This window comes from Primulina eburnea, chromosome 17 (genome assembly GCF_022965805.1).
Source record: "Primulina eburnea isolate SZY01 chromosome 17, ASM2296580v1, whole genome shotgun sequence".
Taxonomy (NCBI): Eukaryota; Viridiplantae; Streptophyta; class Magnoliopsida; order Lamiales; family Gesneriaceae; genus Primulina; species Primulina eburnea.
This window is the reverse complement of record NC_133117.1, coordinates 26127312-26151155: the sequence shown is the minus strand read 5'-3', so window position 1 is coordinate 26151155 and position 23844 is coordinate 26127312. Positions and strand designations below refer to the sequence as shown.

The 23844-nt window shown below is 36.7% G+C and overlaps 1 protein-coding gene across 1 annotated transcript; it reads left to right on the top strand.

Annotated features, from left to right (window-relative positions):
* Positions 1 to 3939: 3939 nt before the first annotated feature.
* On the top strand, positions 3940 to 8510 carry LOC140818054 (vacuolar cation/proton exchanger 3-like). Its single transcript, XM_073177871.1, has 11 exons — positions 3940 to 4330; positions 4663 to 4730; positions 4892 to 4920; positions 5019 to 5215; positions 5871 to 6083; positions 6212 to 6343; positions 6482 to 6598; positions 7097 to 7150; positions 7252 to 7368; positions 7513 to 7597; positions 8027 to 8510. The coding sequence occupies exons 1-11, from the start codon at positions 4070 to 4072 to the stop codon at positions 8089 to 8091; spliced, it is 1338 nt and encodes a 445-aa protein (XP_073033972.1). The 5' UTR covers positions 3940 to 4069; the 3' UTR covers positions 8092 to 8510.
* The last annotated feature ends 15334 nt before the right edge of the window (positions 8511 to 23844 follow it).

The window sequence follows — 23844 nt, the reverse complement described above, 5'->3', positions numbered from 1 at the left end:
GGTCGATTGGGTCCTCTACCCGGGCACTCAACCCGTAAGCAATCAATTTTTCCTCCGAGAGGAGGGAAGAAGAAGAGAATTTTTTACCCTCCACCAATTCTTGGCTTCGGGTATAAGGTTCCTCAAACTTATAGGATCGAGGAAGAGAGGGTTGTGAAGGAAGAGTAGAAGGAAACCAATAAAGCAAGGAAGGGGATCCGAGAGTTGAATGTAAAAGAAGCGTCCTTTCCACCCTTTCTAGGAAGATGGGATATCATCGATGAAGCAAGCTTTCAGCCGGGCAGATAATGAGAAAGCATTATCTCCCATCCAGAAAACGAAAAAAGTAGTATAAAATCATAGGGGTTATGAGAAGATTGTTCAGCCTAAAAAGATTATTAGTAGAGGCCAGGATTCAGAAAGAATTAGGGTGAAGTTGGTTCACGGGGACACCAAAGAATTTGGAAACCTCGATATAGAAGGAGGGAACTGGAAAACGAAGACCATTTTTAACCTGGTCCCAGAAGAAAGTAGTGAAACCAGGAGGAGGGTGATCGGCCCTATCAGAGGGGCCGGGAATCAAAATAGGGTAGGAAGAAGGAATAGAGCCGAGAGCCCGAAGTTCTTCATCTGATCTTGAGCGCAAATGCTGCTCATTGAAGCAAACCATGGAACCCCGGGAATCTCGGAGTGAGAAGGGGAGGAAGCCCGAGCTTTGCCCTTTCCTTTTTTTAGAGCTTTGGACGGGCCAGAAGAGGAGGGTTTAGTTGTTAATTTTTTGGGTTTTGAGGGAGGGCGAACGGAAAAACGTTTTCGGGAAGGGGAAAGGGGAGGGGAGAAATTAGAGTGCATCGCCGCAGACTCATAGCCAGACGAGCCTCACACATTTTCTCCAGAGGCAGAAGAAGTAGAGTTTGACATTTTTGAAGAAAACGAGGAAGAAAAATTACGAGATGGATCGAAGAAAGACTTGGGAGATTGCATTGGAGCTGCAGAGCACAGTACGTCAGAGATCGGAAGAAAATTATGGAAGATAATTCAAAATTGTAAAAGTGACAAATGAGGAGGGTTCATCGTTTTATATATACAAAAGGAGAATGATCTCAACCATTGATCTAAAGAGAAATCGGACGATTAGGGTGCGCCTCGGAAATTGTGTGGGAATATCGAGATGTCTCAGACTGTTCGCCTCCCCGGAATTTAAAATGTTTTTGGACCGTTCAAATTATAGGGCACACGTCATCATGACATCAGTCCTACCAACCTAGGAATACAAAACGACAAAAATCTTCTCAAGCCCGGGAGGCATGAGGCCCGGGCATTTTATCGTATGTCCAGGAGGTATGATGCCCCGATACTTTTATAACCAGAGTTGATTGTTTTTCTGTGGAATCAGGACAATGAGTAGGAATCTAGCCCGATATTTAAGGAGGGAGTGGTGATACCCCCGGAAGGGCCCAGGTCATGGATAACTGACCGACGATTTCGGTTGGGAATTAATCTAGCAAGCGGACTATGTCAAGTAATAGTATTTGGAGATGAGTCCAGGTATCGTACCCACATAAATTGATGTTAAAATACTAGAATATGAGTTATTTTTCTTAATTTAGGCTAATAAAATTCAAATGAGGGGAGATAAATTAATTAAACACTTTAAATAAATTAACTAAAACAAAAAATCCAAATTATTAAATTAGACGAAACTTCAAATTATTTAGAAATGACTAAAGCGCACAACGATACCAAGACAACTTATCTACGTGTCAAATTCATATTCAATAAATTAATTATTTAATTCACGACGGCATTTCCGAAATTATTTATCAAACGATTCCTCGAATTAATAAACCTAATTAAATCTAACATTCCAATTATTCTTAACTGAATTTACTTAGATTCAATGGAATTAGATCGCTGTAAAATTCAAGTTTTTCAACCTAAAGTCGCACACTGAAATTGAATACTATTTCTAGTCAATTTAACCATGTGTTGGTTGATGTGTGAAGCTATCGCCTTTCGGTTTTAGATTAACCAACAAATATTCAATTTAATTGGTCAGATTAAAAGAACACAAGATAAACGACATCAATCAATGAATAAAATAAATAATAGAATTGAATTAAACTCAAAACATCAAAAATATTTTGTCTCGGCCCTATTGTGGCCTTAGTCTATAAAATCTACTCCATAAATTTAAAATAAAAGTGCAAATCCATGTTTAAATTCAATGGATGAAACATAATTAAGAAAGAATGAAAAGAATTCTCAATGATTTGTAGCGTATGTGAGGAATTCCTCATGCTTCTGCCTTCAATCTTCCTCCCTTATGTTCTTCTTCTGCGCTGCTGCTACTTCACCGTAGCTTTATGTCTTCTTTGCTTCTCTCCGTCTTCTGTTACACTCCCTTCTCTCCGTATGTCTATCTGCTTCACGCCTCACGCCTCTTTTTATTCTCTTAAATGGGCCTCCTCCTTCCTTTCCTTTTTAAGCCCGTGTCCAGTAAATAAAGTTTAGATAAGATATTTATAAAAATTTAAATAGATTTTTCCAAAATTTCAATATCATCAAGGAATAGAATATAAGACTATTTTATTTCCTTTCTTTTGATATTTTGTTCCCTTTGAAATCTAGTAAATTTATATTATCTCTCAATTTAAAGACTTTTCACTTTTATTCAAATCTAAAATTATTAATTCAAACAATCACATAATTAGGGATAAAAATTCTAGATAATGGAAAATATTATAAAATTAAATCTCTAAAATCTTTGCAAGATTTGGCCTTATCAATGACCCAGAAAAGTACATGGACAACCCGGATCAGGATAAGCTTACAGAAGGGGCTCATGAGTAGCCGAGTAGGAGAGTGATAGAGACATCATTTATCCAGACAATCAGAGGCCTGAGCTCTCGGGCAAATTCCTGGGTGATGGTTCTTTACCCAAGATGTCTCGATAATAGCACTGCACTCGAGTGCACAAGCATATAATATCTTCTCTCGATAAGAGTGCCTGATAAAATCTTGCTGATTTGATATAATGAGAAAGTCAAGACCACGTGACAACAAGTAGGTGGCAGCTACAAGTGATAGGTAGACACTGAAAACAAGGAAAAATCATCCTCTTCCTTCCTATAAATAGCAGGTTTGCTTTGGATTTATTTCATTCAGACATATTGACATATACACACCAGTAACATTTATTTCTATATACTGGTTCACTTCATATTTCACCTGCTAACTTAAGCATCGGAGTGACTACGCCGGACACCCCTCTTGCGCTCATTCACGAGTTCATCTTCTTGTTTGCAGGACACGGTTATAACCGTACCACAGAGATAAATTTTCCACCGAGATATATCTTCTTGCTCATTTTTCCTTAGTAAAATTCTCACCAGATTCAGTGGATTGGCCCGACCCAGCTCACTCGACTCACCTGGATCACATCAATTGATATTAGCTTAAGTCCAATTTTTGTTGAATCTTTGGTTAGATTTTATAAGAATTACTACTCTAATGATTCATCACTCGATTAATATACGTGTTTAGATATTCTGGTTTTACCTGCCATTGCTCACTAAAAAAAAAAATAGATGTTAGTGGCGGTTTTTCAATTGATGTTAGCGCTAGACTTAACTAGTAATCTAATTACATTCAATTATTTATTTATATTATTTAATTGAATTCCTACTTTATTTTCATTGTAATTTATTATTTATTATCGTAATTGTAGACAATAATAATTCCAAAATGGTGTTCTTATTTCCGAGATATATATTTTACGTGGACCTAAATATTAGCACGTGATTAACCGCCTAACAAGAATTATATGCCCATATGCTTTGGTAGGACTTAGAAATTATAATTATAATTATAATACAAACAAAAACCAACGAAATTTCTCGGAAGCAACAGCGCCGCGCTATCTACTATCGTATAAATTTGAGGTTATCTCAAACATCGGGAACCCAAGAGCTCACAGCCTGCAAACTTGGTCATCATACACAACACATTTGACATTTGTTTTACCAGACATTTTCGGCATTCTTACATGCAACAGTACTGTTGATTAAACACGAGAAAAATTTGAGAAATGGCGGAAGCATCGGCCATGGAGAACGGGATCATCAAGGGACTGATCAGCAAGGATATGAGACATGGCCGCACAGCGCACAACATGTCCTCGTCTTCCCTGCGCAATAAATCCGATCTCACTCTTGTTAACAGAGTTAGGGTTGGGTTTCTGCGAAGTTTCCTGGCAAACCTGCAGGAGGTTTTGCTGGGAACAAAGCTCTCCGTGCTGTTCTTGGCCATCCCTTTCGCCATTGTTGCGCAGTATCGCCATTTTGGGAATGTGAGTATACATAATACCACAGACACCACCATCGTTGCATGATGATTTTTTATGTTTCAGCATCTCCTCTCATCCATTTATTTGTACTTGGATTGAGTTTTTTAATGGGTAGAGAAGTGGGATTTTTGAAAAATATGCAGCGTAGAAAAGTTAGAGATAGAGATTATTATTTTTGTTTACTTCATCGAATATAAAAATATTATTTGGGTGTTGAAGAAATTAGCAAAAACTTTACCACAATATATTAATTCTTAGTAATTTTTTTAGTGAATATATTTTTCTTGATTAATACTCATAATATACACTAATTGTCTCGATCATCTTCTTCTCAGCCATGGGTATTTGCTTTAAGCTTACTCGGAATCACTCCCCTCGCCGAACGAGTCAGTTTTCTCACGGAGTAAGAACACACACCGATACCCCACACATTTTTCAAGAAATTTATTTATTATCCACTTATAACTATCATATTCCATATTTATTTTCCATTCTAAAAATATTTAAAATATTAATTCGAGGATAATTTAGTAATCAGCATCTATCATTCATTCCCTAATGCAGGCAAATCGCTTATTACACAGGGCCAACAGGTAACTAATTCTATGCAAATAAACTGTTACATCTCAACCATTTATTTATTGTGTGTGTAAGATTAAAATAATCGATTACATTTTATGTAAATTTGCAGTTGGAGGACTCTTGAACGCAACATGTGGAAATGCTACAGAGATGATAATAGCCATACTGGCACTTGCTAACCACAAAGTTTCTGTGGTCAAATACTCTCTATTGGGATCTATTCTCTCTAATCTTCTTTTGGTTCTTGGCACCTCCCTTTTCTGTGGTGGCATTGCCAACATATCGAAGCAGCAAAAATTCGATAGAGTAAGAAAATATAAGACATATACGTGCCCTTAATTTGCACATACTTAAATGTAGCTAAGAATTCAATGGGATAAGAGTACACAAGACATCTCTGATGATTCACGGGATCTCTTTATCATAATATAGTTGTCTGTTCGGATTTTTTTCTGTCATTTGTTGGCGTATGTGAGAAAAGAGGGAGTCAGAAGTTGATCGTCGATAAAGATATATTCTTCTTTAATCATGTGTGTGATGTCTAAAAAAAGAACGTGAAGACTTGAATTTGAGTCATTAGCAAGTAAAATGAGCAAATTTTATAATACCCTTGTCCGAATCGAGTTGGAAGAGACATCTGAGTTGATATTGTGTTAACATAGACTCATACACGACGATTTGGATTAACCATTTTTCGTGGAGATTGCATGGATATATAGATCTAGTAGTTTCTTGTGGAATTCATGATGCTCATATAATTGCATAGGCTTGCTTCCAGTCATGGTAATACGAATATATCATTTGTAGGCATTAATATTTTCCATTTAAATGATTTTAGATTCAAACTTATCATAACAGTAAATTGGGAATATTTTATAAAATCGAACTTACATACTTCAATTTGTGAATGAATGAGAAATTGACCTAATACATATGTATTTTTTTCCTTTCAAAACTACAGAAGCAGGCAGATGTCAACTCATCGCTTTTGTTCTTGGGATTATTGTGCCATGTCCTGCCTTTGATGTTTAAGTTTGCTGGAAAATCTGTGGAACAAACCGCAGTTGGAACACTTCAATTGTCTAGGGCAAGCTGCATTATCATGCTCATTGTATACCTTGCATATCTAATCTTCCAGTTATGGACTCATCGACAATTCTTCGAAGCTCAAGAGGTGAGTCCCTTACAAGATTTCTTTGGCACATTACTAATCTTGTATGACAACTACTTGTTACCCTAGGATTCAATAAAAATACATTTTTTTAAAAAACGAAAAGTTAATGAAAAATGGCTTGTTTGCAGGAAGACGATGTTTTTGATGACGATGTATCAGATGACACCCCAGTTATAGGGTTTTGGAGTGGATTTATTTGGTTAGTTCTCATGACCGGAATCATAGCTCTTCTGTCCGAGTTCGTAGTTGCCACAATCGAAGTAAGTACAAAAACTTATAAAATGCTTATGTTAAAAAGTTTAGCATACCTTGGTTCTTATATACAATTATGCTGCAAGCTAAGAATATCAAATAATTTGTTCATATTCTAATATATCTTTTGTTCAAAATATACATAGGATGCATCGAATTCTTGGGGGTTATCCGTCAGCTTCATCAGTGTGATTTTACTACCAATTGTGGGAAATGCAGCAGAACATGCCGGGGCCATCATTTTTGCATTCAAGAACAAATTGGTGAGTTTTATTAACTATTAATTAAATATGTGAAAAACAATTGATCTGTGATGATTGTTTATTTGTGAATTTTTATGATTTTAGGAGAGAATAATTTTTATGAGATTAATACTCCATGTCTAGTTTATGACTAACTTGAGGAATTATTTAAGAAAAAGACTTGATTCTAGAAAGTTAGTTTTATTACTTGAAGAACTTTATACAATTTGTGTTGTCTTTGTGGATACTTGATGGTTGGATTGTATTTTTTCCGATGCTCAGCAAATGAAGCTGTTGGTGCTCTAGCTACCTATTTACAAGTGAATCTCTAATGTGTGCACGCGGTCTTTCATAATCTTATAGTGCCTTCCAAACTCTTCACCATTTTTCTAGAGTATCCCGGTTGCTTCTACACAATTCTAGAATCTTCTAGAAATGTGAATCACCATTTAACAGAACTAATTAATATGTTGTGAAACATCATTATAGTGAATTTTATCTAACTTATATATGGTGCAGGATATATCTTTAGGCGTGGCTCTAGGTTCAGCAACACAAATTGCCATGTTCGTGGTACGTTTTTATATATACATCATTACTCGAAATCGAAATTATTTATAATTAAATCTTCAGAAAATTTATATTTTTTCATTAAAACAATTTTAAATGTTTAGGTCCCAACAAGTGTACTCGTTTCCTGGATGATGGGTATCGACATGGATCTCGACTTCAGTATCCTCGGAACAAGTACTCTTGCCATATCAATTCTGGTCACAGCATTCACTTTACAAGTAAGTCATTTATAATATTGATGAAATCTTGTCCAAGAAACAAGGGGAAAAAGTTTATATTGATTAAATTGCAATTTAATTACAAACCCTATAAAAAATTTCGATTTTGTAATGTATTGAGACTAATTTGGGAACTTTTTACAGGATGGAACATCACATTATATGAAGGGTTTGGTTCTTCTGCTGTGCTATGTTGTCATTGGCGCATGCTTCTTCTTGTTCAAAACCGGTAAGAATTTTATTATCCTAAGAGGTCAAATAATAACCATATTAGTCCGGCATATTCGATTATTTTGGGTTTTGATGTAATAAGTTGTTCTTGCTACATTAGTGTTGTTTTTTTTTTTTTTTTTTTTTTTTTAATTTAGCTTTAGTACTACTTCGTCGGAGTGATGACCTAAAGCTAGAAATTGTTGAAATAATGTAAGATATCGTTCCCTGTGTATCCAGCACCACGGCAACACTATGGTGAAATAGGTTTAAAAAGGGAAAAAAAACAAAGTTATTGTACTAAGACAAAAAATTTGTCAAGTTAGAGGACAAAAATTCAAACGACAACTTAGATGATTAAATTGAATATTTACCAAATATTTGTGTGTCCTTTGTTTTACAATCTCATAACTTAATGTATTTGTTTGTTAAATTTGTTCGCGTGCAGACCATGAAAGTGGTGCAAACTTAGAGCTTAGCACCTCCCAGGGTCTGGATATCATGAGAATCTGAATCGATTTCCAAGTGAACGCAGGGAGAGTCAGCAGAGTATATTGCTCCGGCAACACATCGTTCATTACTTCAAACTTTCAGATGGAATCGGAAGTCGGGGATCAATGAGATCCATTATTATAATTCTTTGATCGAGATCCCGTCCGGTTCTCAAATTCATGGATGAAACGTAGCTAAATATGTTGGAGTAAATCTGTTTTTGAATAAGGGTTTCCAGATTGTGTTGAGTGGCTTCTTGCTCTGGAATAATATACCTGTTGGGCTGTTATATGTAGCCAGCCAAGTTGGGGTTTGTTTGTTCTTATCTTTTTTTAAATTATGGGGTTATTATCTTAATGTTTTATTTTATATTGTATGATAAGATAAAGTTGTAATTTTGGTTGTTTTGTTCTTGCCAGTGTCAAATTTTATTAAAATTATATTTGGTGTTGTATTTTCTTTAATTATTGAAATAGTATGTGAAATTGTTTAATGGAAATTGTGTTTATTAATGTGGCTCATGTTAGGTTATTGAAACTTGAAAAAGTACGAACAGATTTGTCGTATCAGTTAAAACAACCTAACTCAGTTCGTTTTAGGTTATGGTTAGACGGATTATTCCACCAATTTTTAAAAATAAAATTGCTAGGGAAAAAACCACCAACAACGTATTCTATACAATTCAACTGTGTGTTTAGAAGAGTGAATAAACAATCATACAAAATTTTCGACAGATTGAATTGGGTGAGAAATTAAAATCAAATATCTCTCAATCTAGACGAGTTGCAAATCAGCACGGGTGAAAAATGCGCGGAAATAGATTTGCAAACTCAGTTGGGCAGACTAGGGATGTCAATGGGTCTGGGTAAAACCCAGACCCGCAATGGACCCGCCCCATCTGGACGGGTTTGAGCATATTAAATGGGTCATGGGGAGGGTCTCGGGTCTAATTTTTCAGACTCTTCTGGCTATTGGACGGGTCATGGGTCCTATAATACCCACCCTATACCCGCCCCGTATATGTAGATATAAATATTATAGGGTTGTAGTTTTATTAATTTTCATTTTTAAGCAACTCACTTCAAGGTCAACCATAGACATATTTGATTCTTTAGGTTAATTGAATTTTTAATTGGGTTGGGCATTAGTTTATTATCCAAATAGATAGATCAATTATAAATAAAACCCTACACCACCATAACTATTAACTATATGCTAAATTCCCTCTCCAAAATGGTTAAACGGCATTTGAGAAAAGTTAAGAGAAGAAAATCCATTTGTCGTCTATCTATCTAGTTTGACCGATAGTGTTTCAAAGTATCTCTCAAATTATCGTATTGTTAAATGTTACATTGAATAATTGTGATAATTTGGATTTAGGAAACTGTTTTTGAAAAATACCGATTGATTTTGAAGTTAGTCACGGCATTTAGGCCACGGAATTTGATTGATGCCATGTCATATGCTTCTGCTAATCTGCTGCTTCCTCTTGTGTGCCTTCATAAGAAATCAAGATATCAAGAACAATATAATGCCATTACTTCAGAGAAAATTAATGAAAATCAATAACCAAAAAAATTAGATTTGAATATAAATTAAAGTGTTATTATTAATAATGATATCAATTTGATATATAGTTTCAGATCACCTTCTTAATGATGTTACATACATATTATATTAATATTCTTGCCTAGTCATGTGCTTCATTTCCTCCACTTCTTTCTTGTAGTTGCTAATCTGAATTAATATTTTGGAGGTAGTAAATTATTATGATAAATACAAATATTGGAATATTTAATCCAAACATTTTATAAAGCAATTGGCAATCAAGATCATTGACAGGAAAATTTCAAAAATGTTAAAAATTGGTGTCACTACAAGAATAAATGCTATGGTGACATTCATAAATGTCATAATATTCAATATTTAGTGATATTTAAGTTTTAGTGACACTTCCAACAAATGTCGTCTTAAACTTCCTGACATTTTTCAATGACATTATAAGACGTTAATGACAACGTCATACGTGTTACTAATTATTTATATAATGACAATTTTAAATGTCAGGAAAACTCATGTTTTTAAGACCTTTATACATGCCTTGCTATTATAGCAATAATGACAAATTTATATGTCAGGTAACTTACCAAACTCCTTAAATCATATTTAAAATCATTCTTCAGTCGGGTCGAAATTTTAAAAGGTACAGGGGTAAAACTGTAATTTTGGGTTTCCAGGAGCAAAATGGTCATTTTGCACCCGGGGTGAGATCGAAACTTACCAAACTCCTTAAATCATATTTAAAATCATCCCGAAACTTACCAAACTCCTTAAATCATACTTAAAATCATTCTTCAGACGTAAACATGAGCTCGTTGCAAAACTTAATCGATTCGTTTTAAAACTTGGACCGGGGTCCTGGTTTTAACCCGAATCGAACTGAAATTTAACAAAATTTTTCCCAACTCTTTACCACACTTTATAAACATCAAAAGGCCCTAAAATTCCCAAAACCAGACCCCTAAACACTAGGAACAGCCCTCACCAGCTGCTGGAAAATTCAAGACTTCCCATATCCTACGAATCCTACTTACCTCCTTCCATACTTGCGTCTCTAGCCTACAACCGATGGAACCAATGGCGCGTCAGCCTACCCTAGGACACCCTAGGACCCCTCTGGACCCAAGGAACTCACGTCTGCACACCCATGCAAGCCGCGGCTCAATCCCGAACGTTATTCTCCCAAATCGCTCAACCCGAGACCAAATTCTTCCCTCCCGATCAGCCGCACTTGGGGTTGGTTCCAGCACGTGTTGAACCCTTCCATGCCTTGTCTCAAACCCACCAGAGTCTGGTCTAAGGCTCATCTTGGTCCTTGCATTGCTAGCTAACCCCTGCATGCTAAATACCCCAAGAACCGAGCCAAAACTTCAAGGAATACACTCAACTCTCTCCCGCCCCACAATGACTCGAACCAGCTTACCAACCTTCCCTTACTCGGTGATAACAGACCCTCAACATCACATGACAGCAGCCCCCTTGCAACAAATCATGAAAAACGTGAGAGTTAAACAAAAAAAGCAATAATCACATGTAAACCGAAATATTCTTCATACAATAGGCTAGATCGGAATTTTTCTTGCATAAATACATTCTCCAGGATATAAAATGTGTGTGACGCGTAAAAAAATGATACAATGCGTGCCTTGATGAATTCTACGCAAGAACGTTGAAGATCGAACATCGGGAGAGGGCTGGGGAATTTTTCTTTGCAAGAAAACTATGGCCGAAGCTTTGCTTGTTTATGGCTGCTGAAACCCACGAAAATGCTGAAGGGGAGAGGGGTGTCGGCCGAGGAGCTTAGGTTTAGGTTAAATATTAATTTGATGTTAGGTTTAAGTTTAATTAAAGGGTTAATGAGCCCTAGAATAAAATAAAAAGGTAGAAAATGGATGGGGAGCCCATTAAGCTTAAAAGTAAGCCCATTAAATCTGAACCCACACCCAAAAAATATTTCGTGTTGGCAAATTTTTAAAAATAATTCCTGAGCCCTCAAAAGTCCCTCGTTTCGATAAAATTTGCGTGCCGCTGAAAAATATGCTCTGACGGGTAAACATATCCAACAAAGACCATTTCTTGAAAAATACCTTTAAAACTTCTTATATTAATTAATAAAAATTAATCATGTAATAAAATATTTTTTTCCTGATAATTCCTTTATCTCTGTTCCTCGTTTGAGCGCGAAATGCATCTAGAAACCCTAATGCATTAACTTTTAAAATTTCATGAAACAAATCCTATCATGCAATATTTATGCATAAAATGCACAAAATAATTAAACCCATAATTTAAATAAAATACTAGATTACATGCATTCAGGTTACGTAAATTAAATTCTTGGACCTTTCAACTCTCCTCCCCTTAAATAAAATTTTGTCCTCGAAATTTAGAACGTACCTTATAACTCCGGGTAGCGACTCCTCATCTCGGTCTCGGTCTCCCAAGTAGCCTCCTCCCCGGAATGATTCAGCCACTTGACCTTGACCATCTGATTCACCTAGTTCCAGAGCCTCTTCTCTTGCCAGTCCAATATTTGTGTGGGTCTCTCCTCAAAAGATAGGTGCGGTGTCAGCTGAAGTGGCACATGGTTAAGCACATGCGAAGGGTTCGACATGTACTTCCGCAGCTTGGAGACGTGGAACACATTATGAACTCCTGCCAGATTCGGCGGTAAAGAAACTTTGTACGCAAATGTCCTCACTCTCTTAAGATCTCAAATGGTCCGATGAACCTAGGGCTAAGCTTGCCCTTATTCCTGAATCTCATCACAACCTTCATCAGTGCGATCTTTACGAAAACATGATCCCCTACTGTGAATTAAAGATCTTGCCACCTCTGATCTGCATAACTCTTCTAACGGCTCTGTGCAGTCTTCATCCTGTCCCGAATCTTGGCCACTAACTATGCTATCTTTCTGACAATTTCCGGACTGCACTCTACTCGCTCTCCTACCTCGTCCCAATAAACTGGTGATCTGCACTTCCTCCCATACACTGCCTCGTATGGAGCCATACCTATCGATGCCCGATAAATGTTGTTGTAGTGAACTCAACAAGAGGTAACTTCGGCTTCCAGCTTCCATGTAAGTCGATCATGCAAGCTCGGAGTAGGTCCTCCAGAATCTGAATCACCCTCTCTGACTAACCGTCTGTCTAAGGATGGAAAACAGTACTGAACAGTAACTTCGTACCCAACGCCTGATGGAGACTCTTCCAGAATGTAGACGTGAACCTCATATCCCTTTCTGACATGATGAACACTGGAATCCCGTGCAGTCTGACTATCTCTCTGATGTTCAGCTCTGCGTACTGAGTTATGGTGAATATCTTCCTGATCCGTAAGAAATGAGATGACATAGTGAGCCGATCAACAATCACCAAAATGGAATTAAATCCTCCAGTAGTCCTCGGAAGCCCTGTCACAAAATCCATGGTGATATTCTCCCATTTTCACTCGGGAATAGGGAGTGGTGTTGGAAACTAGATTCTGGAGTTTGACAAAACATGAATCAATCGATTAACAAAATATGAATCAACTGATGCGCGCAAGCAAATTCGGCAACTGAACTTATCAACTGAAATCAGCTGATACAATGATACAGAGTAAACTGATCAGTTGGAACTGATCAGTTAAAACGTTCAGCCGAATGCCTTAAAGTCTCTCAACTGAAGATGTCTCGGGAAAGAACAAAGAAGACATAACAGATTACAAGAGCGCCGCACAACAACCAAGACTACTTAAAACAACACATTCCGGACAAAGCAATTAAGATGCCGAATTACAATAAATGAAGCAAACAATATCGAAGGAATAATCAAGTGGAAACCAACGGATACAAAGATTCAAATTGATCTCAAGATTACCGTTGGAAAAGAAGAGTATAAATATGGCAGAAGAAAAAGAAGAAGGAACGATACATCATTCAAAACTTGCTATTACTCTGTCAAAATCTCTGCTCACTCTTACTTGATTTATTCGTAGCAATCAAGGCTACAAGTTGAGCAAACTAGCACTCTGTAATATTTGTTAATTCAATAGTGCTAAGATCAGTTACGCACAGAGATCATTTTGTAATACTAAGAGTTTCAGTTTAGGCAGTGGGTAAGTCCTAACTGAAGTGGGTCTGTACAAGTGTTGTATTGGATCAAAGTCTTTTAGTGGAAATCCTATCCTTGTGATAGAAGGGGTGACGTAGGAGTATTTGAATTCTCCGAACATCCAGAAACAATCCTTGTGTATTTCATTTCAGTTCTGTATTCTGTCTGACAGTCAGTTACCTTCCGCAACTACCTCAGTTTAACTGATTAATATTGACCAACAAGATTCCGAGAATCAGTTTGTCACCAAACTGAACTCAAAAATTCGAAAAGACCAATATTAATTGAGAGTGTTTATTCAACCCATCTTCTAAACACTCTTGACACGTCAATCGATCCTATCATGTGGTATCAGAGCAGTTGAATTTTGTTCTTGAATACTTCTGATCTATAAATCTGCTAGCATGACTTCATTCAATAAAATTCCTATGTTCTCAAGAGAAGATTTCGATGACTGGAAAATCAGAATGCAGGCTCACTTAGCTGCACAAGATGATGATATGTGGTATGTCATAACAGACGGACCCATGAAGATTCTAAAAGCAAATACAGCAATTGCCATAACTGAAGGGGCACCACAGAGAATTCAAAAGTCCAGAGAAGAGTGGACAACTGAGGACAAAATAAAAGCCAATCTTGACAATGTGGCCAAAGATACTCTATACAAAACACTGGACAAAGCAACATTCAACAAAATAAAGATGTGCAAAACAACAAAAGAAATTTGGGAAAATTTGATTCAGTTATATGAAGAAAATGACCAAACAAAAGAAAATAAACTCTCTGTTGCTGTTCAGAAATTTGAAACTATCAAAATGAAGGTTGGAGAATCAATGAATGAGTATGATGAAAGGGTGAGCAGTATTGTAAATGAATTAAATGCACTCGGAAAAGTGTATACTAACAAAGAGGTTGCACTAAAAGTGATGAGAGGTCTTCCAAAGGAATGGGATGTCAAAACTATGGCTATGAGAGAATCTAAAGACTTGAACCAGATCGAACTTCATGAACTATTTGCTGATTTAAAGGCTTATGAATTTGAATTGCAGAGCAGAGAAGGAGAACCATTTACTCATACAGCTACAACTGCTCTAGCAGCTGTAAGAACTGAATCAACTAGTTCAGTCGAGAAATCTGCCGATCATTTAAGCAATGATGCTATGTCATTATTCATCAAAAAGTTTGGGAGGTTCATGAGAAAGAACCAAGGAAACTTTCAGAAGCAATACCAGAGAAACAATTCCAAAGAAGAAATAAATGCTTGCTACAATTGTGGCAAAACAGGTCATTATATTGCTGACTGTCCTAAACCTAAAAAGGACAGTCAAGGATCAACTGACAGAAGAAAGAAATCATATGAGCATAAGAGAAGACCCAGAGATGATAAGAAAACCTACAGAAAGAAACATGAGGTTCTATTAGCTGAAGAGAACAAATCCAAATGGGCAGAAACTGATAGTGACGAATCAGAACCAGAAAGCTCATATAGCTCAAGTGATGAAGAGGAAGTCAAATGTCTAATGACCAATGATACAGAAGCAGAATCTACAAGTCAACATGTATTTGATTTTAGTTCAACTGATTTTAGTTCAACTGATTTTACATGGTAAATGAGTACCAGAAACTTGCATCATCATTTGAGGAAATAAAGTCAAAGCAAAATGATCCCATGGACAATAAAACCAAAACTGATGAATCAGTTGATGGGTTGAGTCTAAAAAGGGAAATTGCTGAGTTAAAAGCAGAAAGAAAGAAAGATCAGTCACTGATCCAGAAATTGATCCTTGAAAATTCAAAACAGACTGAACTCATTCAATCTTGGAATAAGTCTTCTACTGCACTGAATGAGATGCAGAATTCACAAAAATCAGTTTCTGATAAATCTGGTTTAGGGTTCAGTAATCAAGGAGAAATGTTTTCGAATGATGCTCAACCAAAGCTGACAATGAACAAAGGAAAGTACATTCACTTTGTCAAATCAGCAGTGGTACAAGAACAAATTGAGCCCAGTGAACTGATTGAACAACCTACTGAGAAGTTGAACAAGGCTAGAAGATATGGGATTGGCTATAGCCAAAAGCTTTCAACTGATTCACAAAGAGGGTCATCAAAAAGATTTCACAAAAACTATTCGAATGGCTATGTCAATTACTATAACTGCAAGCCAGTTCAGAAGAGATACAGATTGAACAATCAGTTGAATAAGACTAAAACACATACTGTATCATCTGTACACTACTCACCAAGCACACAAAAGCCGAGAAAAACCATTTGGAATATAGCTACTGGAAAGTCAGTCAGACTAATCCAAGTATGGGTTCCAAAGGGACTAATAAGTTTTGGACCCAAATAGATATGGGTACCAAATCATATTATGTGTGCTTGCAGGTAACAGGTACAAATAAAAATTCAATATGGTATTTGGACAGCGGTTGCTCACGACATATGACAGGAGATGCAAGTATGCTATCTCAACTGACCAAATACAGTGGTCCAAACATCAGTTTCGGAGATAATTCCAAAGGTAAAACCGTGGGTAAGGGTAAGCTTATCCATGGTAACTTTACTATTAAAGATGTTTTATTAGTAGAGTATCTGAAGTATAACTTGATTAGCATCAGTCAGTTATGCGACAATGGATTCTCGGTACAATTTGATAAAAACTCATGCTCAGTTAAAACATCAACTCATGAAATCATACTAACTGGCAAACGATGTGGAAACACATATAAAGTCAGTTGTAATGAACAGCCTCATGCACCAGTATGCTTTATTGCTTCAAAATCATCTCAAAACTGGTTGTGGCATAAAAGGTTAAATCATTTAAACTTTAAATCCATTGCCTATCTGAGTAAACATGAACTTGTAACTCGTTTGCCCAAAATAAATTTTTCAAAAGAAAAACTTTGCTCAGCATGTCAGTATGGAAAACAAGTACGATCTTCTTTCAAAAACAAGGGCTGTAAATCTTCATCCCGATGCTTAGAACTATTGCACATGGATCTCTTCGGTCCAATATCAGTCATGAGCTTAGGGGGAATGAAATACACCTTGGTGGTCGTAGATGATTTTTCAAGATTTACTTGGGTTATCTTTCTCAAATCCAAAGACCATACAGCTGCACAACTGATTAAACTCTTTAAAAGACTTTTAAATGAAAAATCAGTTGGGATTGATCGAATCAGATCTGATCGAGGAACTGAATTCATCAATCAAACACTTTCAAGCTTTCTAGAAAATGCTGTAATCAAGCATGAGCTCTCAGCAGCAAGAACTCCTCAGCAAAACGGTGTAGCTGAGAGAAGAAATCGAACCCTTAAAGAAGCTGCTAGAACAATGCTTGCTGATTCTGGTATTTCTCAAAGATTTTGGGCAGAGACAGTAAACACTGCATGTTATACTCAGAAGAGATCAATGATTAATAAGAATCATATGAAAACCCCATATGAAATCTGGCATGGAAGAAAAAGTATAATCACTTATTTCAAAATATTCGGCTATAGATGTTTTATTCATGATAATGGTAAAAATTACTTAAAAGCATTCGATGCCAAATCTGCAGAAGGAATATTCCTTGGATATTCATCAGTAAGTATAGCTTATAGAGTCTTTAATAAGAAAACTTTAAATGTTGAAGAATCTGCGCATGTTGATTTTGATGAAACTGTACTAACTGATAAGACAACTGATCAAGTTGAGCTAGCTGATCGATTTACAGATATCAGTTTGGAAGATGATGACAAAGATGAAAGTCATAATAATCAAAACATCTTTCAAACACCAGAACCAGAGATATTAGATTAATTAAATGAGCAGGAAGGCAATGCTAACAATCAGTTATTAAAGCAAACTGATAACATTCAAATACCAGCTGATGAGGCATCAACTGAAGCTGAAAACTGCATTCAGTTACCAATTGAAGAAGTTGCTAATGCAACAAATGCAGAGTACAGATGGAGAAAATCACATCCACCACAATTGGTAATTGGAAATCCATCTGATCCAGTAAGAACTCGCAATCAAATGTTAAATTTATTTATTCATTCAGCCTTTGTCTCACAAATGGAATCAAAGAAAACTGATGAAGCTCTTGCTGATCCTAACTGGGTAAATGCTATGCAAGAAGAGCTGAATCAGTTCACTCACAATAACGTCTGGAACTTAGTTCCAAGACCAACTTCAAAAACCATTATAGGTACAAAATGGGTGTACAGGAATAAACTAAACGAGGACGGTTCAGTTATACGCAACAAAGCAAGACTAGTAGCACAAAGATATAGGCAAGAAGAAGGAATTGACTACGATGAGACGTATGCTCCAGTTGCAAGATTGGAAGCAATCAGAATATTTCTTGCTTATGCATCTCACAAAAACTTCAAAGTTTACCAGATGGATGTGAAGAGTGCATTCCTAAACTGTCAGTTGCAAGAAGAAGTATATGTTGAACAACCTCCAGGTTTTGTAAATCACAAACTTCCTGATCATGTATACTATTTGAACAAAGCATTAGATGGTCTTAAACAAGCTCCCAGGGCTTGGTACGAAACTCTTTCAAAATTCCTAACTGATCATGACTTTACAGTCGGATCAGTTGATAAGACCTTGTTCAAATTTACTAAAAATAATCATATTCTATTAGTTCAAATTTATGTTGATGATATAATATTTGGGTCAACTAACCCCAAATTGTGCGAAAAGTTTGATAAGTTAATGCAGGATAAGTTTGAAATGAGCATGATGGGTGAACTGACATTTTTTCTTGGACTGCAAGTGAAGCAACTGGAAACTGGTATATTCATTAGTCAAACAAAATATACAAAGGAGTTGCTAAAGAAATTTGGTATGGAATCATGCTCAGCTGCAACTACTCCCATGAGCTCATCAGTTAAACTAGATATTGACGAAGGGGTAATATCAGTAGAGGCAACATTATATAGAGGATTAATAGGTTCATTGTTGTACCTAATAGCCAGTCGACCTGATATTGTTTTTGTTGTCTGTATGTGTGCCAGATTTCAAGCAAATCCTAAGCAATCACATTTCTCAGCTGCTAAAAGAATTCTGAGATATCTTAAGGACACGCAAAATGTTGGGCTATGGTATTCCAAAGACTCCACCTTCAATTTAGTTGGATATTCAGACGCAGATTATGCAGGATGTAAGCTTGATCGCAAAAGTACAAGTGGATCTTATCAGTTCTTAGGAGACAGACTGATCTACTGGTTCAGCAAGAAGCAGACATCCATAGCTACCTCAACAACAGAAGCAGAATATCTTGCTGCTGGTAGCTGTTGTGCACAACTGATCTGGATTCAACAACAACTGAAGGATTATGGAGTAACGTCAACTGAATCGCCCATATTTTATGATAATACCAGCACAATTGCCATCACTTATAATCTAGTTCTTCACTCAAGGACCAAGCATATAGATGTCAGGCATCACTTCATTAGGGATCATGCGTTAAAGAAGGATATTCGACTAGAATATATTTCAACTGAACAGCAAGCAGCTGACATCTTCACAAAACCATTACCCGAGGCTAAGTTTTCTTACTTTCGAAATATTTTTGGTTTAATTGATTTATCTTAGAAATTATTAGTAATATTGCTTCACTAACAGAATTAAATGCAGAAAATAAGAACACAACAAATTGAAAATAGCACTTTATTAAGAATACCAACTTTCCCATTTTACAGAAGATATCATGGAATCAACTGAATCTAGCCACGCCCTAACCCAATCATTTAACTCATAAATTCGAACTCTAGCAAATGCCCTAGATTTCTAAATCTTATCAACAACATGCCACTCCTTCCATAGCATCGCCTCCAAAAGACATTTGTCTTCAACCAAATCCCTAACATGCCTAACTTCAAAACGTTCAAGATATTTCAGTGCTCTTGCCTCCTGAGCACGAGTAGGAATAGCACTACTGTCACTCACACTCTTCAACTCATGAATCTTTTCCCATGTTGACATCACCTTCTGAAAAACATATATCTCCATCTTTCTCTTGATATCTTTTAAACGAGGGGTTGACTGCTCAATAACATAAACATGAGTGCTGCTGAATGCATCAGAATCAGACATATTGAAATATTTTTGAACGGATATTGCATCACATTTTTATCACTATCATCTTATTTATAAGAAAATGACGTTGGAGAAGCTGAAGAGTCTCAAGTCAATCAAAGCGTCTTTCACATTTACCAAGGACTTTAAGTTATCAGTTGTTCATTGTCAACTGACACCAGAAAACAGAGTTAAAACCAGATAAATATTTCATTACTTATAAATGTTGGTCTGGATTACATCTTCATACTTCTCCTCCACAACAATTATCCAAAATTTCAGCCAAACAGATAGAGAAGAAGGAGCAGTCATGAGAAAGCTGTGAGAATGAGCTATACGCCTCAGGATCTTCAATTCCTTGCGGAGCATCAGCTGATACATGTGACCGTCCTTGAAAATGTCCACCCACACAGCAATATTCAAGTGCTTTTGCACTTGATTCAGTTCTGCCACCAATTCAGGAGTGGTGGCCTCCCCAGAGTTGTATAAGAGCTCAAGCTCCTGCAATCGCTCCCAGCAATGCAGACTTTCATAGAAGACTTCGTCTTCTATCTCAGCCTTCCTGGCCTCCACAGAAAAGGGAAAAAGACTTGAGTCACCCGTATCAGACATTTTTTTTATCTTGAATATTTTGGATGATATGTCTAAAACTAATTGAGCCATTTCTATTTATAGCAGAATATCAAGAAAGCTGAAGAGTCGTCAACGTTTCAGCAAAACCAATAACCTCTCTAACTCTTAAAATTATTTTGTAGCACTACTTTAATTATTATATGCACCAATTTAGGGGGAATGTCAGTTTTTTTACGTTAACTGAGAAGACAATCGTTTGTGAATTCTCAACTGACTTGAATCAGTTTCCCAACTGATCGTTCAGTTTGAAAATTTTACAAATCTTCTCACATAAGTTAACCAATTAAAAACTTATTATATTCCAAATCAAATGACGTGACTAAATTTTTATGACGTGTCATATTTTAAAACCGCTTATTATTATATACACACGATTACAGCACACGTGCAAACATTTTTATTCAAAATCTTTCCCGGGCTGACACCTGTCCAGAATTTGAACAGTCACGAACAAAAGCATTTTGCCCGCTTCACGTCAGTTATATTCTTCACAATTACAATCAGTTTCTAAGAGTATACAAATTTCAGAACTTATTCTCTTCAATTTGCAAATCACTACACTTTCCGAAATGGCAAACCAGATCCCAGCCCATATCTTGAATGCGATGGTCATCGATTTTAACTCGGTTCTATCGATTCAAGAAGCAGACATTAAGAATGTATTTTTAAAGCTTGAGTCGGCAGGTCTCAGGATGTTCTTAGGACAATCTTCTCAGAAGATATACCTCAAGGAGGTCAATGAATTCTATCGGAAGGGATTTATCACTGCTAATGACACTATCTCTGTGACTATCAATGATCAGTTGCTACTCCTTTCTGAAGAAGCTTTCGGAGAAATCTTCTCTTTGCCAACTGATGGTTATGTCAGCTTTTCTGAAGTAAAAACTCAGGACATTGAAGAAATGCAGTCTCGACTATTTCCTGATGGACGGAAAATCAAAGTTTCCGATCCAAAGAAGGAACTGAAACCAGAAATTCAGTTGTTAGCTGATATCGTGGCAAAGGGAATATTAGCAAAAGCCGGTTTTTATGCTGCTCTTACACTCGAAAAATTCCAGGTAATGACCATAATCATGGGTGAAAAGAAAGCAAATTGGAGATATATTCTTTTTAACATCTTGAAGAATATGCTCAAGTCATCCAAACAGTCATGTGGCTTTGCCATCCAAATCAGTTATCTGTTAAAACTGAAGTGTTTGGTAGCTGAAAATGCTGAAACATCATCAAAATTCAAGGTCTTTACTGCCAAAAACACCTTTCCATCAAAAACCAAACTAGAGGTTGAGCCATCACCAGTCAAGAAGGCCAAAACAACAAAAAAGAAACTGATTCTCAGTGAATCAGATTCAGAGAAAACTCCTTCCCCTAAGCTTGTCAAGAGACCAAGGACTCAAAGAACCAAACCAATAACAACAGTGGAAGTCATTCCACCTGAGAAAATTATTCAATCAGCTGCTCAACAGCCCATTCAGGCTATCCCTCTGCAAGTAGTCTCACCTGATGATTCAGTTACCAAAGCAAAGACACCAGCTAAGGTAAGAGCTCCCTTGACTCTTGTAAATCGCCCTACCTTCTTGCCTAGAGCCAGATCTAAAGGTGTAATATTAAGGGAACCAGTGCACTCCACACATTCTGGAATTGATCTTCCTCACATTCTCTCAACTGACAAAGGAAAGGCAAGCTGGTTGAAGAACCCCAGCCATCCAATGTCATTCAAACACACATTGACCTAGTTTGGGAACAGGTCAATGCATTTGCCACATCACAATTAAAATCTTTTGATTGTTGGAAAAGCTTCAGAACAGAAATCTTTGCCAAAGAACTGAAGCATAGATCTCAACTGAAAAAGTTCATCAAGCTAGAAGCGATTGTGATGAAAGTAGTCAAAGCTGCTACAATTCCACAAGCATTAGAAAGGCAGAAATATTTCTTTGATCAGATTCGCGTCAAAAAGCTAACAAGAATGGTAGCAAAGCTGAAGTCCAACTACAATCCCACAAGTCCAACTGCATACAGTGATAGAGCTGTGTTCACTCAACTGGACGCAGATCTTAGTAGTCTGCAGAGTGCAATCAGATTTTGGGAAGAAGATCAGGAACTAGTTCTTCATGACAAACCCCCCAACTCAAATATTGAAAAAGATTTATCCTCCTCTCCACAAAAAGAACCATCTCCACAACAGGCAACTGAAAAGCCAGTTCAGGGAATACCTCAATCCTCTCAGACAGAACATCAGCTATATTCTGAAGCAGAACTATCCTTGGCAAACATTGATGAAATCATTCAAGATGTTACCTTGGAAGCTCAGCTAGAGGAAATACAGTATGACTCTGTTACCCATTCAGCTGACCAACCAGACCAAGACATTAAGATATCATCTGAAGCACCAGCTGAGTCACTTATTGCTGAAAAATTTATATCTGCTCAAACTGAAGTGCCAAACCAAACTTCAGAAAAAGAAATAACTGAATCGGAAAAAGCTCAAACTGAAGCACCAGTTCAGCCAGAAAGTTCTGCTAAACAAGATATTCAAACTGATGAACAAGCAAAACCCTCAGAACAAGAAACTTCTAAACATGTAGAAGGTCAGTTGCTCACTGAATCAAAGTAGAAAGAACAAATTTCAGTTAATTCTCCACAAGAGGCCCCTATGTATGAACCATCCATCTCCATCATTCAGCCAGACAGTCCATTTCTTGATCAAAACCAATGTTCATCATCTCAAATTCAAGAAAACATTCCAGCTCAGCCTATGACTGGAACAATGGAAACCAATCAAGCATTAGTTCTTTTTGGACAAACATCGAAGCATTCAGAAACGCCCAGTCAGCGACCTTCAATTCAATCCACAGAAATGGATGTTGTTCTTGAAGAAATCCAGAACATACAGTACAATATGCAGCAGATGCACGCTGAAATCAAGAAAATTCAATTAGAACAAATGTCTCATACTGTCAAATTAGATTCTTCGACTGAATTTGACTTGGCGAAACTAAACGCTCTTCAAGCCAACAAGGAATCTCTTAGCAGAACTGTGCATGAAATAAAGAAGGGGCTAGTCAACTCACTCTTTACAACTCAGGATGTAATCAGTCAGAGAGTTGAGCGACTGGAAACCTTTGTTTCAAATCAAATAGAATTGCTACAGACCTCCCTCACAACTGTTGCCACAAGTATCTCATCAGATGTAAAACTTCTTTCCATTGACGTTCGAAAGTTATCAGAAAAAATGGAGTTGTTTGACAAAAGAGGGAAGAACAGCAACTGAAGAAAAATTAATCAGATTATTAGAATCAACTGATATAATATTCTCAGATTTTATGTTATCTACAAGGAATCCAGTTATTTTATGATTCAGTTGCGTAATCTATTATCTACAAAGAGCTCAGTTTTTCGATCTTAAATCACT